This window comes from Branchiostoma belcheri, unplaced genomic scaffold (genome assembly GCF_001625305.1).
Source record: "Branchiostoma belcheri isolate BF01 breed outbred unplaced genomic scaffold, Haploidv18h27 scaffold30, whole genome shotgun sequence".
In the NCBI taxonomy this organism is placed as follows: Eukaryota; Metazoa; Chordata; class Leptocardii; order Amphioxiformes; family Branchiostomatidae; genus Branchiostoma; species Branchiostoma belcheri.
This window is the reverse complement of record NW_017803910.1, coordinates 1,140,045-1,157,892: the sequence shown is the minus strand read 5'-3', so window position 1 is coordinate 1,157,892 and position 17,848 is coordinate 1,140,045. Positions and strand designations below refer to the sequence as shown.

The 17,848-nt window shown below is 41.8% G+C and overlaps 2 protein-coding genes across 2 annotated transcripts in view; one reads left to right on the top strand and one right to left on the bottom strand.

Moving 5' to 3' along the window:
• Positions 1–1,864: 1,864 nt before the first annotated feature.
• LOC109474314 (peptide YY-like) lies at positions 1,865–10,133 on the top strand. Its single transcript, XM_019774603.1, has 4 exons — positions 1,865–1,943; positions 4,963–5,140; positions 6,935–7,032; positions 9,692–10,133. The coding sequence occupies exons 2-4, from the start codon at positions 4,977–4,979 to the stop codon at positions 9,733–9,735; spliced, it is 306 nt and encodes a 101-aa protein (XP_019630162.1). The 5' UTR covers positions 1,865–1,943; positions 4,963–4,976; the 3' UTR covers positions 9,736–10,133.
• Positions 10,134–11,623: 1,490 nt separating this feature from the next.
• The window catches only part of LOC109474140 (FMRFamide-like neuropeptides 13), a 9,059-nt gene continuing 2,834 nt past the window's right edge, over positions 11,624–17,848 (bottom strand). The window contains exons 2-3 of the mRNA XM_019774347.1: positions 15,428–15,622; positions 11,624–12,466 (exon numbers count right to left, since the gene is read on the bottom strand). Coding sequence (XP_019629906.1) covers positions 11,958–12,466; positions 15,428–15,599 — 681 coding nt within the window. The 5' untranslated portion in view covers positions 15,600–15,622 and the 3' untranslated portion in view covers positions 11,624–11,957. The remainder of the gene's footprint in view (positions 12,467–15,427; positions 15,623–17,848) is intronic.

Genomic DNA, 17,848 nt, shown 5'->3' with positions numbered 1-17,848 from the left:
AGGTAAGTAAGTTTTTTTAGAATATTCATATTGTCCTTGCCGCAGGTTCCATGTGCCAAATGTTTTATGTACCGCCAGTGCGCGCAATCCGGAGGATTGGTTGGTTACGCTCTAAGCCATATAAGTCAGTTTCCAAACTTCCGCCAATTTTCAGACGGACGCGGGGACCGTTTTTACGGCCGGATGATGGCGACCTTATTCTGTCACGGTGCGGTGACGCATGGGGACGGTCGCAAACTTTTTCATTTTCCTTCGATAAAAGTGAAAAAGTTGAGCAGCAAAGGAAGCGTGACAGACCAGCACTGCACTGGGTCCCTTACTGGGGCGGCCCTGATTCGATTTTTACTAGCGTATTTTTTTTCTAGATAAATTTCATGTCTTGAGGAAGACGTCTTTGACTTTAAGGTAGCTACCGCTCTTCAACACCATTGTAGGGATTCAAGATAATCTTCACTGAACCACTAGATCAAGCTTCTAAAAGTTTGCAACCATAAGATAAAATACTAATCAAATATCTTGGGATATGGGTGTACCATTGAGCTTTCTATCCTCCATCCTTATATCCCATCCTCGTCATGAGAGTTGGGCAGTACGGTTGCATCCAGCATCAGCCTCCTCCATCCTTCTCTGTCATCTGCTCGCTGTGTACATTCTGTTTAGTCCCCGTCACACGTTCAGGACCTTTACCCGACCTTGCCCCCGAAAACCAACCGACCAAGGTTGGCCGAAGTTCGGGAGCAGTCTGACCAGATTTAGCTAGGCCAAGCCTACCTTTCTGTACGAATCGAATTCGTGTGAAACTTTGGTGAAATGGAACCCCTGATCACGCCTTGGTCCCGACCTACTCCTAACCCTGGTTGGGGAAGTTCGGCTAGTGTTCAGGATGCCATTTTCGGCTACGTGTGATAGGGGCTTTGGAGACCCATCAGTCCAGTCTTTGATGTAATCTTTCCATCTCCTGCATTGCCTCCCTCTACCCCTGGTGCCAGTTGGAGTTCTAAACCAGTGTTGGGATTCCCTTTTACCGGAACCTAAAAGGGATTTCTGAGATTGATTGATTGATTGATAAAGATTGTCTAAGAAAAGAACTGTGTTTGGGTAGCTGTTACCTAGTGTTGGAATGACCATATGTATCACTATTGTAACTTTTTCTACAAGTTACAATGGAGATATGAACGACCGAAATCAAGTTCCCCAACTTTGGATGTTACTTTTAGTACATTCAGCCTGTTATTTTTAGATAAGAAAAGTTGCTTAGTATACTTTGCAACTCTCTTCGATCACATATCACCAGTATCCACGGTCTTTATTCGATGCTATCCCGCCCACTTCCTTTTAACTGTGACGGGACGGGGGCGCGTTTCCGTTAAGAATAAAGTGTTAAAACACCCTCATGTACATTTTCTTGGAGGATAAAATGCATTTAACAATTGTTTTTCCCCGGCCAACTATTTTTGGGTTTCCTCCGTGAAAGGTTAAGTATGATTGGAATCTGCCTGTCCGATGTGCTTCAACCACTCCGAGTCACATGCACTTTCCTACAGTACAGTCGTTAAAAAGTGGAAGTTCTTTTCTTTAAAAAACAAGCGGAAGTGGCTTGGTTATGGGGATATGCAGCATTAAAGTATAGAATCCGCATGCGCTTTACGGCAAGAGTTGTGCCCATTGGGAATAGTTCGTCACGTTCCTGGTGAGAAAGGCGCGGGGATGTCTGCCGGGAAGGTGCTAATGTATGCGGGCTGAGGACGTCAGAGGTTCGCACCCTCACACCTGCTGCCCACGGCCACGCCTCCCGGGCTGACGTAACACCTACACCTGCTTATATGTACCCTCATCACTGGCCGGGCAAAGAAGGAAAGAAGGGACCACCGCTGCTGAAGCAAGGACAACACCTCAGTTTGGGCGGCTGGGAAAAAGAGAGGAGAGTGATACTTCAGAAGAAGGTAGGACATTTTTTTCTTAATATTTGAAGTAAAAAAGGATCCGGTACTGAGCTTTGAGGATCATTTTCTTTCTGTTGGTCAGTATTTATGTTGTTTGCATTTCTACACTCCAAAGCAGTAACAAAATCTCTGGTGGTAGATTTACAAAACTTATATGCGCATGCAGTCTTGTCGTTGTGGTCTGAAGTCTACCGTCAAATCAATAGTTTATATAGACAGAGTAACATACAAAAAGAGGTACACATCTTTGCATGTAATGTTTGTGTCATTCAATCCAGTTCCGACTGGTTTCAACCGGAATCACAGAAAGTCTCCAGAGTAACGAACCGAACGGATTCCCACGGTTTAGAGTCATAATTTTCTTTGACTGACAACACAAAATCAGCTTGCCTTTTGTGGTCACAATAGGTAAACATTAGTGTTACTTTTATCATCAAGAATGGCGTCTTTGGCTGATTTTTCATATGTGATGCATTCGTTTTAGTCGCAAATTGAGTGGCATTAAAACACCATTGAGCAGAGAGCAGAAGATGTCAACATTGAGTAGAAGATGTTTCTCACAGGCTGAAAAGTATCTTTCACATTGTTTGGGATTTGAACTGTTGAAATAACAAATATACTGAAGTCGCGTCAGATGTGCAAGTGACTTAGTTGATTTTCACCCACAGCAAGTGCTCCCTCATCGAATATTTAGCATTCATACTATTGTGTAATGTCATTACAGCAAAAAAAGATTTTAAATATCCAAAACTGGATGCGCAAGAATTGCAATTACATGTAACATTAAGTGAAGTTTTCATAAACTTTCCGAATGCTTCCGTGCGTAACATGCCCGAATGTCGCTCTGGTGAGAAAAAAGCCCCTACTCTTGTGATTGAAAAAGACGTCCGCACATTAACACGCAAATAGAAAATGTCAAAGTGACGAAAACATGGTAACATGTATGTGACACTCCGTGTTCAAACGGTGGATGGATGGAGCTGATTTGATTTGATTTATGAAACTGTATTAAACAAATATACAGCCAGGACTGCCCAACCAGCCGGAGGCTATTATAAAGGGCTAGCCTGGACGCGATTCTTGAAGATTATGATAAATCCTTCAGTCGTAAAGGGTGCAGCGGTGTCAAACCTGTCGCAACCTGCAAGGCCGTGATACATTTTTGTAACACTTCGGCTTGACACCTTCCGATCCAGCACTCCTTCACAGGGACGGTGTGCGTTCGCTGTTGATGAACAGCTTTCCTGGGTGATGCTAAGTCCGGATGTTACACCGCGGATCACAGATTCACTCAACCGGCTACAATATCCAGAATATCGATTGAAATTTTTAAAGAGTTTTAAAGCCTTTTCAAAGCCTTTTTCAACATTACAATATCCCTCTGAGAAGACGCCTGTGGCTGTACACGAAAAGACGTTCTCCCAGCTTGCCAAGTTTCATTTTTCCATTGAGCGCAAATCAAACTACTCAAACTCTAAAACCTGACTTGAGCATGCAAAACGGGGACATTTGCGGATTCAAGAGATCCCATGTTTGAGAAAACCAAAACTAAAAATCAAATTTTCCATTGCAAAGATGCTTTCAATATCCACTGGAGGCTGTTGTGATATTAAATGTTGGTCGGTGCAAAAATGACTAAACACTAAAAGTGATTTAGGTAGTGTTCACGATGACGTCTTACCAAGAACCTGTGTGTATAAAAACATAAACTTTAGATGTTGCGTAGCGAATAGTATTGACAGGTGAGTTCTATAGCTGCGTCAATGAGCCCCTGGAGCGGCCGACAGCCTCACACACCAGATTCGTCACACCCAGCGGCGGCTGGCTGTATTGCTCTCCGAGGAAAGATCAGAGAAAAACATGTACCGTTGCCCCCTTCTGATTGATACCACCATAGTTTTCTGACAGTCAAGTCCTCCAAACGCCGTCCTCAAATGGCTCGAAGGAAAACTCGAAGGAAAAAGGGAAGAAATAAACCGTCACGTCCTTTTTAAAAAACATTTGCTTGCCAATTGGCCCTGTCCTTGGTGCTGAAATCTAACGTTATGTTCATAATCGTTAATGTAGTTGTATTGTTTTAAACAATGACTTAACAAGCGCAATGGGTGGAATATACGGCTTGGCATCTTTTATTTCATACCAATTTTGATCAACTGAAATACTTGAGCTCCTGATACTCCAACATGTCTTCGTCTGGACACGTAGTTTTTTTTCCCGAGACATATTTCAAAACTCTTGAGCAAATATCTTAGCGCCATGGTTTTGGCATTTTCAAGCAACTGAGTTGCAACAAGCACGAGCGAGAAGGCCAAGGATGCATGGTTATCTTCCTCCCGTCAACCCTATTTTCCATGACCTTTCTTCATGGCCCCGCTTTCGTTACACTCAATCTTCTCAATATACCACAGAAAAAGGCTGAATAGATTTCCTTTCCCATTTCCTGCCTGGCCGTATCTGGTCAGCAGCATTCATGATGTCTTCCCAGCCGGAAACTCGAACTCAGAACAGCTGCAACCTCCGCTTAATACCCGCTGTCGGTTTCTTAATTTAATTCTGATTCTAACTTTGTACAGTTATTTTGAGCTTATTCAAAGGTATAAGAATCAAGAAACTATGAAATGAAGATCAAGACAGTGGATGCATTGGTGTTGTCCTTAGAAGTATTTTGGATGTGCATTGAATACTGACCTGGATTCTCTGGCAGGCAAGTCACCAACGCCTTCATGCGAAGTCCTTTTGAATTTCAACCTAGAGACATCTTTCACATCTTTCAAATATACTTATCCCAAAACAATTGCCATAACTGAAACTGAAACTTTTAAACCGCTGAATCCGCCTTCCAAAATTAGTTATTCAAAAATTTTCAAACCTTAGGCTTTCTTAATTATCTGTATCAGATATTTTAGTTTACTATTTTCTGAAGAATGATGCTGTGTTAGTGGAACGACGTGTACAGCTGTGACGCAAATTCGAGACAAAAGTATATTATAACATGTATGAACTTTTGTTTTTCTTCCAGTTAAAGACAAGAGAATGGCATCTTCAATTCGCATCTTCAGCTATATCTGCCTCTTAGTAGTAATCTACGCATGCGTGGAGGTAACGCATGCGCAGGAGGAGGAGGAAGTTGAAGCGCCTGAGGAGGGAAAATACTACAAAAACCTGGCAAACTACCTGCGCCTGCTCACAAGGCAAAGGTTGGTCCTGATACCGTTGTACCTACATCAGTAATACCTAATACCAGCTCAGAAAAGAACACGAAACAGTCATGATATCAAGTACCGAAGATATCAACCAAGGATTGAGGTTTTCAAAAACTCATTCTTTCCTAGAATTATCGCAGAATGGAACTCGTTGTCACCAAGTACAGTAGGGGCATTAGATAGCTTTAAACAATGTCTAGAGTTAGATGTTCAAGGGTTAGTTGTAACAAGTCGTTCGGTGTAATGTAGCTAGCTGCCGCCGCGCTGCGTACCTGCAAAGCTTTGTTACGCCGAAGGGCGGTTATACCGGCTATACAGATTGGTCTTCCTCCGGCTAACTCTTCTACTAGTTGATGTTGAAAATCTGATTTTAGTTTTTCTTAACGTTTTGGGTCTCCGCGGTAAAGATAGTTCTGTAGATGAATTTTAATAAAAGACCCAGATAAGCCTAACCCTTAAGTTATTCTAGAAGAGTGACGTCACCCTAAGATACAGTAAAGTATTATCTGTATCTCTGTGAGTTGCTGTGATTTCCAATATGCATAATGCATCATTGCCATAATCTCTAGGCATATTTAGTTGGGGAATGGGACGATGAAATCGGCCACCGGAGTCACCATTCGGCCCCGTAGATGGTAACACCGATGGCCAATTTGAGCGTTTCCTGCCCCCGAACCAATCTGCCTGGAGATTAGCATTGCCATACATTTTCAATGCTGCATCTTTGCCATACATTTTCAATGCTGCATTTTTGCCAAACATTTTCAATACTGCATTTTTGCCAAACATTTTCAATGCTGCATTTTTGCCATACATTTTCAATGCTGCATTATTGCCATACATTTTCAATGCTGCATTTTTGCCATACATTTTCATTGCTGCATTGTTGCCATACATTTTGCAGCATTTTTGCCAAACATTTTCAATGCAGCATTTTTGCCAAACATTTTCAATGCAGCATTTTTGCCAAACATTTTCAATGCAGCATTTTTGCCAAACATTTTCAATGCAGCATTTTTGCCAGACATTTTCAATGCAGCATTTTTTAAAAACATTTTCAATGCTGCATTTTTAGGTCTGGAAAGAAAGCATGAATAAGTCCGCAAAGCTGTTGTTTCTGATTGACTTGTTTTTCTTCCATGGAATTGTTTTACATGTCGTTACATGTATTTGGCCGTTTTCAGAGTGATGTAAAGCCCAACAGCAGGGCCCTGCTTGTGTAGATTATTTAAACACTGCGATCACAGGTGACCTCACACTGCAGCAGGTGTCATGTTTAATTGCCATCTCCGGAGACATGACGTAAGGAATGACGTTCATAGTGACGCAACTACATTGAAGCTTCTTTTTGTTCCTGTTTCTTTGAACATGATCCGATGTAGAAATTCTCTTTGTCGGTAAATACAAAACAATGTATCGGTTTGCCATAGCTATGGGGGACCAATCTCCTGAAATCCGGCCTGAAAAAAAGCGGCCTGCAGTTTGATATAAGCTTCTTAAACAAACAAACAAACAAACAAACGAGTAAGCGAACGAACTCCTCAAATCACACCTCGTGATTAAACACTTGTGCTTCAACAAAATTGTTCATTTCTTATTTATTTATAATTATTTATTATTTGCCTAAAATCTATTTACCAAAAATAGCTTACCAACTTTTTTACTATTCTAAGTCGTTGCGTTGCATATTCCTGCATCTCGCCCCTTTAATTGCCTTGATCTGTTAGGATATCAAAAGTTAATGTATGTCACTCTATAGAAGCTTATGATGGGTATCTGTTATCCCAGGTATGGGCGGCGGTCTGCTCCTGACTACGGCAGTAGGACCCAGTACCGCTACGCTCCTCCCTACCCACAGGACATCGTGCACACTTTAGATATGGACGGTAAGTACAACATTACTATACCTAACCCTAACCCCTTACCCTAACCCACAGGACATCGTGCACACTTTAGATATGGACGGTAAGTACAGCCGTACCTAACCCTAACCCTTGCCCCTAACCCTAACCCACAGGACATCGTGCACACTTTAGATATGGACGGTAAGTACAGCCGTACCTAACCCTAACCCTTGCCCCTAACCCTAACCCACAGGACATCGTGCACACTTTAGATATGGACGGTAAGTACAACATTACTATACCTAACCCTAACCCTTGCCCCTAACCCTACCCCACAAGACATTGTGCATACTTAAGACATAGACGGTAAGTGCAACTGTACCTAACCCTAACCCTAGCCCCTAACCCTAACCCTTGCCCCTAACCCTAACCCGCAGGACATTGTGCACTCTCTAGACATGAACGGTCAAATTAAGATTATTGAGTGATATTTGAGAGGTCATATAGGAAGACCTTGCAGATCATACGGCGCTCACTGGCGTACCATTGGGATATATGTCACTTAGCCACTGTGGCCCAATCCGCGGTCCATTTAATCTAGTAGGCCGATATGTTCTGCATAATCCTGCGTGGGAGAAATCTTAGAGCAGGAGTGTAGAGGTAAAATCGATGTAGATCAGTGTTGAGCCCTTCAAGCCCGTAAGCCTATCATTAAACTAATGGACAGAACTGTTCAATATTCACGCAAACTGGTCTGATGGAATGTTTGCCATTCGTGAGAAATCCACTAAATCGAGATGACTCCCTTCTCCAATCTTTCGCGTTTAATTTTTTCTTTTGTAATTTTATTTTTAAAACTTTTTTTTATTCACAAAAACAAATAAGGTTTTTATGTTTCACGAGCAAAAGATCCCTATAAACGCGTGCTTTCTGTCCAATGCTCAGAAATCTATGTGAATGAAATAAAAACAAAGACAAGCAAGGTAATTAGAAAAATGTGCTGCGATTCGGCTAGCCCGACCCTCTATCCACAGACCAAAAGCTGTGTGTTAGAAGTGCCTTCTTAACTTAATCAATTCTCTTGTCATTCTCAAATGCAGCGACAACTCAACACAGCATTACTGAAAGTGAAGATGTCATTCAGGTATTCGTAAGTCCCTAGTGTTTCGATAATGTCGACGGGGTGAACCACCTACTTGATATTCTTAACTCACAGTGCCCGATAAAAGAAAAGGGCTACTTCAGGACAATCATTATAATTCCTTAATAGAAGTTACAGTTCATGTACCGGTTGTCTTCACTGTAAAGACGTTCGCTGCCACGTCGTCTCCAGCAGAAAGTAAAGAAACTTCTGCCCGCTTGAGTACGTGATCACCCTGCAAAGCTACCATATCGTGTCAACGTGACGACCCCGGTGCACTTATCAACTCTGCAGACGGCGTCGGGCGCCTCTGAAGTCTGCCAATCTTTCAAACTTGCACTCCCGTGTCTACGTAAGAAAAACGCAGGACCACATTCGAGCAGGCTTTCCGAGGATTGGAAGTCAGAGTTGCAGTTTAGGCTATGTTGATCTGACTAAATGGATGACATCCGCGCGCGCATTAACTTTCGTTCGTTTCCAAAAAAAAGTTTTCGACCATACTATATATCGTACAAAGAAGCTGCAAAATGAGCAAATTGAAAAATATTAAAAAACGACACTTATGTCGCAGAATGCCAAAATCCATTCCAAATGACAAGAAGAAAATGTGAAGGAATGAAATTGAAGAGTCTATTATTCACCATGCCAATAAAATATTATTCTGTGTGTTTAGTCATTTGTTCAACCTTAATGACCACCTAGATTTCAAAATGAAGGCAACTTTTTTTGCCGAACTTTTTTTTTATTCGCACGCTCGCATCAGTTTTGGGTTTCCCAGAAGATGTTGTCCATATAATCAAATCAACATGGCCTAAGTCATAGTTGCAGATTTATGCTGACCCGCGGAGAAAGCGGTAAATAAAACACTCTGTCCGCGTCCCAAGGGGGACAAGCCGACTGTAAACGCCTTCCACCACTCAACACGTCTTAAGTGTGCGCTACTTGAACACCGTACCGGGCTCTTAATGTAGTTGTCTTGGAGAAAAGAAATAAGTCATCGAGCTGCTAATGGATCTGTGGTAAGGGCGGGGCCGGTCAAACCTGTGGCTTCGACTAGTACTGTTTTCTTTAAACATCTCGTCTTGAATCTCCGCAGTTTTTAAATAACATTTGCTATTCAAAAATCAGGTCTTCAAAATCAGATAATCAGTCGGCTCGTTTAACAAATGACACAAAGCTTAGCTGAACGAATTAGAAGTACAAGTATTTCCTTTCCTGTAAAAATCACGTAAATTAATATTAATATTGATGATTATGATGTCTTGCTCGTTGTCATGCTTTCGTCAATTCTTGAAAGTGGCTGATTACCTTCCCTGGTATTTTTACATATTGTCATGTCAAATTAAAAGATGTTTCATTGCTATGTATATCTAGTTGCTTCATTAAGAAATTCATCCCCTTGAGATACTGTTATCCAAGTTAACTGGTTGCTGATAATGTAATAATCTATTATTTCATATTTTGACTTTACTGACATACTTTGACTTAACTCTAGGTGTTGGAGTATTTTCTGTATAGAATAATTCACACTGGAACTAGAATATTGTTGTTGTTTTTCAGGAGACGGGAAAATCTCGCCGTACGAGTTGGGCAGAATCCTCTAGCAGCAGGCCGCAGACGACACCCTCCGTAGTCACGTGACTGTCACGTGACGGTCACCTAGCAACCATCCCAGAAATCTCAGCCCCGATCACTTCGGATTGAATCAGAATACAGAAGCGAAATCTGAAAAATTCCTTTGCATAGAATACGTATACGTTCATGTAGAATTCACCGTTATATACAAGAATTTATATCAAGAAATGTACAAACTCAAAGAATATACACGGGGTGTTACAATGCGTACGGTAGAAGGCAATCTACCATCAGCGTAACAATAAACACCATTGTTGAAAACTGGTTCATTGCAGAACAAAGTTGTAGAACTGAAATACCGTGTAGGGGCTGATATTTGGGCAGCAGCATAATAATAAATACAGGACTTCATTCTACATCGTTGTTGGTTTGTGTGATCTGTTTTCGAATTTCCGCAACTGCATTGGTTAACTGTCTCAACCCACTGAATGTCCATATTATGACTTAAACAAGAATGATACTGCAGACACTTCAATAGCGTCTGTTTTGTGGACAAAGAGTTTTTAAGATTTACTTTTCATGATGCCTGATGATCTTGTGTAGAACCAACTCCTATTTTGGGGAACATAAACTTTAAATGTCTATAACCTCTTTGAAGCTTGTGTGTTACGCCGAAGGGCGGTTATACCGCCTATACCGATACAGATATACCGATACAGATTCTGCAAATCCTGACCAGTGGGAGGGCTTCTAAAACTATAATTCAATCAGACTTGGACAAACCCATACTTGGCAGAGACACTCAGAGAGCACGTAATATATAAACTCTTGTGCCTACATGCCACAAATCCATCATTAGAAAAAGAAGACCTTTTTATATCCTAGTCTGCCAGCTTTAAACAAACACTTTCCGCCTTCGTGTCTGTAATTATGATCAAACATCCGCGACCAACTTGAACAGGAATGGCGCCATTCCCAAAACAGGCTCGCTGGAAAGGTCAGCGGTGAACCTCTTTGATGTCATACTGCCTCATCTGGATTTATATCTGTGACTGTCATTATGACCGATCATCCATTGGAAAAGGAATGGACAAGATCCATTTTATTCCAAATAAATGTCAATTTGAATATGTTTGTGAGTAATACTGACGGTGTGTATAAGTAAACAGACGTGTGGTAGCGTTAAAGAATTCCTGTACCTGTTCGTTCCGAGCCTTTTTGGGAAGTCTGTTTTTATTAGACGTGGGTGGACATGTATACGGAATGACAGCCATCTTTTTGAGCTGTTAACGCAACAAGGAGACCATTAAATTACATGTATCTAAAAATGGCAACTACAAGTGCGTGTGTAGCTGTCGCTTGTGCTTGTGCTCAAACAGGTCGCTCCAAGACGTGTGTGGACATTTCTCTATATCCATCTCCTTTTGCGTCGGTATTAATTCATGTCGCTATTCATTTTGAATGCTTGTTTAAGATAACCAGCTTGCCTCTATCACAACCAACAAGACTTCTTCCTATTTTACGCTCGTCTTCTCAGTTTTCTCTCTTTTCTTTCACCATTTGTCTGATATGCACTCTATACACAAATACTGGGGCGAGTATGATGACAATCTGGATGAAAAAGAGACTGCGAACTAGAAATAAGAAAATAAAGTGAAAATATCATTACTTGATGCCGGGTTTAAATAAAGCAGAATCTCCGGCTCTGAATAGTACCAGGTTTACACTACAAGTGGGTTTAAATAAAACAGAATCTCCCGCTCTGAATTGTACCAGGTTTACACTACAAGTGGGTTTAAATAAAACAGAATCTCCCGCTCTGAATTGTACCAGGTTTACACTCTAGTGGGCTTCACAAAGCTACAGTAACGACGACAGTTGTGAGCCTGCTATTCTGTGCATATCATCTTTTGCTGTTATGTTTATTATATCTAATAGCCTTGACTCCATAGATATCCAACTATATGTCCTTTTGAAAAAAAATCACAACAGCTTTAGGTGTAGTTATGAATAAGTATTTCCAGTGCATTTATTGAAGATCCTATCCTGTCAGCTATGGCCAATGGTGGTCTTGACGGAATCCTTTCATGGTCTCAGTTTTCCTCAATGAAAGATAGAACAAACACAGTGCATAAATCTTAACATCTTTCTTATTTTCTAAATCATTGAGACCACATTTCTCTGTTGACATCAAGATACTTCGGATTGTTGAATTAACTAACAATGATAGTGGCACAATTGAAGACGATTGCTAAGCCTCGCTACTTTCGAGCTGATCCGAGGCCGCGTCCCGCCCGAATCGCAAGGACGGCTTGGCCGGGTTGTGTCTCCCGAAGCGGTAGGCAGGCGCAGACCGGTCCCCTTGCCTGCCAAATCGTAGAGTCGGCTCGAACGGGTCGTACTTCTTGCCGAAGCGAAGGGACGGCTCCGACGGATCGAAGCTTTTCTCCGCCCGAAGGGTCTCCAATGCCGGGTCGGTGCTGTCTCTTCCGAAGCGGAGCGATGGCTCGCTGGGGTCGAGGCTTTTGCCGAATCGAAGCGTGGGCTGGGCCGGGTCGAACTTCTTGCCGAAGCGGAGAGCTGGTCGGGCCGGGTCCAACTTCTTCCCGAAGCGCAGGTTGGGCTGAAACGGGCTGGTTCTGCCGAAGCGCATGGCCGGCTCTGCCGGGTCGTAGCCGCGAACTGAGGGGACGGACCGCTTCCCGAACCTCGGCATCCTCTGACGGTCACGGCTGATGAACCATCTCTGTCCGTTTGGACCTGCAAAACAGCGTAATCATATTTCATAAAACATAAAGATTATCACAGTGGCTGATGTATTCAAAGTATAAAAAAGCTTATTTTCTGTTATTGTTTAAAACATTTTGGTACGGAACAAATTCATAGAGACAATACCTGGAACACGTAACAGTAGAAGAATATATAAGTACCAACACCAATTGACATAATTACATGTGTTGGATATGTGTAAATATAGAAATATCTATGTAACCATTACTATATTTAAAACTATATATATAAAAGTCCTTGAAAATCTACGGATGTTACTGGAAATTTATTCTTCAACCTCTCATAATAATTACTATTGGCGATGTCAGCTCAGCAAATTCGCCAAATTATAGTTCATGGAGATTATTGCTAAATATACGGTGGATCAAAATAACACACGAAAGGCCATAACTCCAGCATGGGGTTAACCTTTCAGAAACAGTCCAACATGTAATAATAACTAAAGGCAGCGGTTGTCTCTAATCTTCAGCCGGTTTGATCTACCGGAGAATCGATGTCACATCTGACAGGTTGATTCCCAAACCGACACATGGTTTTGGCACCGCGAATTGTGATAATTGCGTCATAATTGAAGCCAGCATATTCAGCACTACGACCGAAGTTATGATTATAAAGTCATCACGCCTTGTGAGGTTAACCATATGTGTCATGGTATAATTTTCCTGTGATATAAGATGAGAAAGATATCGAGCGTTTCTAATACCAACCTTTGGCCCGTAGGTTGTTTTTGTGGAGTAAGTAATGAGAACTGGATGTCGGGAGATGTAATTATGTGCCGTTTGAAGCTAAGGTAAGGTCTTGAACAGAATTTACTTAACCTTTTCTTGTGAACTAAAGTTTTGCCATTATGTGCATTGCAGATGTTTCATAATAAAGAACGTTTCTCGACCAATCTCAATCTCCAAGCAGATCCTCGTAGGCAAGATGAGTCTGTTTGCCCAGTTATCCTCCGCAGTTACAGACGGCCAAATGCTCCTCAAGAAATCTGCTTGGAGATTACACCGATCTATGGAGGCCGAGGTACCGACTTTTCTTTTGAAAAACAGGGTCTGTGCTAAATCGTCGCACGTGTTCACTACAGACATCAAGAACAGGCCGTTAGATATCTTATTTCACACGTTGTACAATTTGAATAAAAGTGGTTCCAGAGTCCAGACACAGCCTGCTTGAAATTAAAATCCTGCGTCAAAATCGTAACGTGAAGATGACGCGACAGTTATATCTCCAATGGCGTAAAGCGCGTCATCCGTGATAAAAACAGCAGTGAAAGACGCGCATATAACGAACCACATAGGTCTTCCGGGGGATTAGAAGACGTCAGCTGCGGTGAGAAGGTGATTTCTAATCAGGTGCTCCTCTTGTGATTCACAGAACACGCGGGGCTTGATGAGCGTAGGTGTCAACATGACGTACAGCCCTTACCACGGCGCCGGGCGTTCTTACCGCAGATATATCATAACTTCTTCGTCTTCTTTCATACTTTCCTTTATGTGTTAACGCATCAGAGGCTTTCTAATCGATGGGTTTGATAGTCGTTAGTACTTGTGAGTTCTGGTATCAATATTAAAGATCAGGAAGATACTACACTGCGAATTTATGACCCTGGTACAATAACTGAATGCACCTAAGATGCATTTCTTTAAATGTTTCTACTACGCTTAACAATTAATTTTTCGTCCAGTTTTTTTCTATTTCAGTGAGCCCATAAGCCTCACCAAGGACCACCTTTTAACAGTCCCCGATTATGAGATTTTAAGTCTGCTACATCAGAACAATACTTTTTTTCTAAAAGTCTGTGGAGGTAAAAGAGGTATGAGTTTTTGTAAAAAAAAGAGAGAGATGCTCTGGTGATGTAACCATTGCAGGCCAAAGAGTGCATGAGATTTCCGCATGTCGTTCCCTGAGAGAACATCGTTAGTGTATTCTGTCTTGGAAACAAGATCACTTCGCCCCCAGAGTGTGTCATTAGAGATTCCTGGAATTTTTCCACATGCACATGCCACATATGGCAGTCCTAATAGTTCACCTATGGTATGGAAATACTGTTTCTTAACTCACAGGGAGTACAATTCGTAGCCAGTCGCTTGAACTAGCAGACAGTTGTCAGACAAGAAGCCCCAACCTTATCTTTTAAACATATAGGTAGTAAATGAAAGACTGAATGACGTTCTTGCAATAGCTTTGGATCTGATGAAATTATTTTTAAACAATTCCCACTTGGGTTTGGTGAAGATATGTATAATTACAAGGGTAGTTTTTACTCTATATCAAAAGGAAAATTCTTAAAGTTGTCATGAATAATAACTGCTTCCAGCTCTAATGGACAAGAGGTATCAAACTTTATCTTATTTGAAGAATGGCCTATAATAAGCATACAGGGTTTAACCAAGGGATGAAAGCATGGGAAGAATCGTAAAGAACTATCTACACCGGGGTATGATTTGCTTCGATGAGAATCTATAAACATGAAGGGCGAATGAAAATTGTACCAAATTGCTCAAAGAAGGCAATTTGTTTTCGACAATGATCAGCTATTAAATGCTGGAGAAGAACAAAGAGGGGCTTACAGCATATAATCAGCGTAACGATGATGGGACTTCTAAGATGTATTTTCGCTGTGTAGATCATGATTTTTTTAATTCCAACATGTAATCACAAGACGTGGTGGGGATACACTCAAGTTCTTCAACTTATATTATTGCCGCCACTAACACAGGGGACAATACAATACTCATTTCACCTGAGCGAAGTGGGGAACGTCGTGTTAAGTGCCTTTCCCAAGGACAAGATCGGTGGCATGTCGGGACTCGAACCTGGGACCTCTTGGTTCCAAGTCGAGCACTCTGCTGTTACGCCACGTGATCCCACATATGATCATGATTTCTTGTCTTTACTGATACATTGGGCACGCACTGGGCATAGCAATCTTACCTATCACTTCCGAAATGTCCTCTGTATCCACAGCTCTGCGGTTCCGGATTGCCACCTGTTGCCGACTGCCCAGCTCATGGGAATCCGGATACGCCGTTTGGGCCCAAATGACTGGTATTCCGGAATACGTCATCAGTACCACGCCCACCGCTAGGAGTTCTAAAGTTCTCATGGCCGCTCTTCTGTCTTGTGTATCTGAATACAATGATATTCAGTTTTAGATTTCAAAGGTTTATAGTAGAATCTTTATGTGACCTATCGTATCTAGTCTACCTTGGCGTCTCAATGAATGTGTACCATATACAGCAAGTATTCACATAGAACATCTAATAGGCGGGATTATTTTGTGTTTTGCTTGTTGCTCAGTGTTTTTTTTTTTGTTTACTGCAAAGGCATGGATTACTATTAACATCAGCATCATAGAATGACCTCGACAATCTCCATCTTTCCAGCATGGACATTCCTGATAAGGGAATACGTATTCTATGCTTTCTTTTGATCGTGGTGGCTCTAATCAAATCCTATGAATTATCTTAGTCTTTACGGTGTTTCTGTTTTGAGGTGATAAGATCAAGAAGTGACAGACTGACAAAGTGGGAAGTAACAATACCATACTGTTGGCGTATCTTTTACAAAATGAAGAACAATTCTTCATCCAGATACAACACATTAAAGTATCCCCACTACGTGGGCGATAGACATCAGAATAGTATAGGTACGAGACGTTTCGTAGATCTACCGGAAGTTTCCGCCTTAAGGTACAGGTAAACTGATTCCTTGTGAGATATAACAGATACCTAGGCATCTTTTCCTAGATCCAATGTGTATGGGGGTCCCATATGTTAGGCTAGATGAATATGGCCGGCCCGGCGTGTTTTAAACGCAGGTAAATCATTCAAAATGTTGCTTTTGGGGAAACAGCTACTTTGGAAAAACACCAGTTTGGCTTATTGATGGGTACTCTACCCGATACGTCACTGTCGTAAGGCACTGAGAGAAAGTTCGTGTCAGTCCACAATTGGCATAAAAAAGCACTTTAAAGCGCACATCACCTCTCTCAATAGACAATGTAAATCCAATTTTCTTTAACTCTCTCATGTGTCTACCGTGGCGTCAATGGCCCACGGGTTAAGGTATTGGACATGAGATCGAGAGGTTAGGGTTCGATTCCCGGACGTCACATTGTATAAGGCCATGGCTTTTATTCTTGAATACAACTTTGTGTCCTTGAGAAATGCACTATACACGATTTTCCTCACTCCCCCCAGGTGTAAAATGACTTCGGTTGGGGAGGTAAAAGGTGGCTGAAGAAGAGGGATGGTCTCTACCTTGCAATACTGTGCAGTAGATACATGCACAGTAGGTAACAGCTCGTTGACGTTACGACTTGTCGTGAGGGTACATTAGTCGTATAAGTACAAACTGGGGGCATACGTGGGGCAGTCACGCGTGTGTCCTGCGAATTTCAGCTGTCTTGTTACAGAAAAGCCTGCCTTTGATCATTGTAGGCGGAATGTTTGCCAGTCGTCTTCTGTCCCTCCTAAATCTTATATTTGTCCGGACATACGCACGTTATTCATATTATTAATACCATGACAGTGATGAATTCTAGGTTAAACATTCTTTCTCCAACGATGCCCAGGCAACCATATCTAAATTATTACACATCGGCGGATAGAGGGCTAGAAATATCCCTATTATTCCAAATACACATAGCTCAACGATCGTACAGCCTTGTATATATTGGCTCAACGCAATGTGGTCAATTTTATATTCCTGTTAACACATAACACACAGTGAGCGAACTAAGTATAAAGTGTCTACATCATCAAAACTTTTTCTCAGACGATAAGGAGTTTGGTTGAATGCCAATCATTGTCACAGTACTTTCAAATTTATGTTTAGCCCACTATACTTAAAATACGTTGTTATAGACTGGTGATAAAGCACCCCAGTGTTTGGCTGGTTAGAACTGGTACGTGGAGCTCAGTATCTGTAACATCTACCCCGTGCAAATTGGCAGCTGACTTGAACGTTTAGCGACGCTAGCGCGGTAATATTTTACAACCCTGCGGCGACAGATATTTTGTTGAGCGCGGTCTTTCTGTGACAAATGAGTTTGTGAATGGTATTTTAGCCACATGGACAACGCTGAATTGCCGCAAAACTAGCTAATGGTCATTTTGACAATCCCCTTATTTTGTTTTCTTCCCAAAAACATTATTGTCCTGCCGTTAATTGCCTGCTGTATGCGGTAAAAGCTCCGTACACTCAGTGGGTGAATAGTCATCGATTTGAATGAAAAGGACAGCGTCTGTGTGTGTGTGTGTGTGTGTGTGTGTGTGTGTGTGTGTGTGTGTGTGTGTGTGTGTGTGTGTGTGTGTGTGTGTGTGTGTGTGTGTGTGTTGTGTCGTCGTCGCG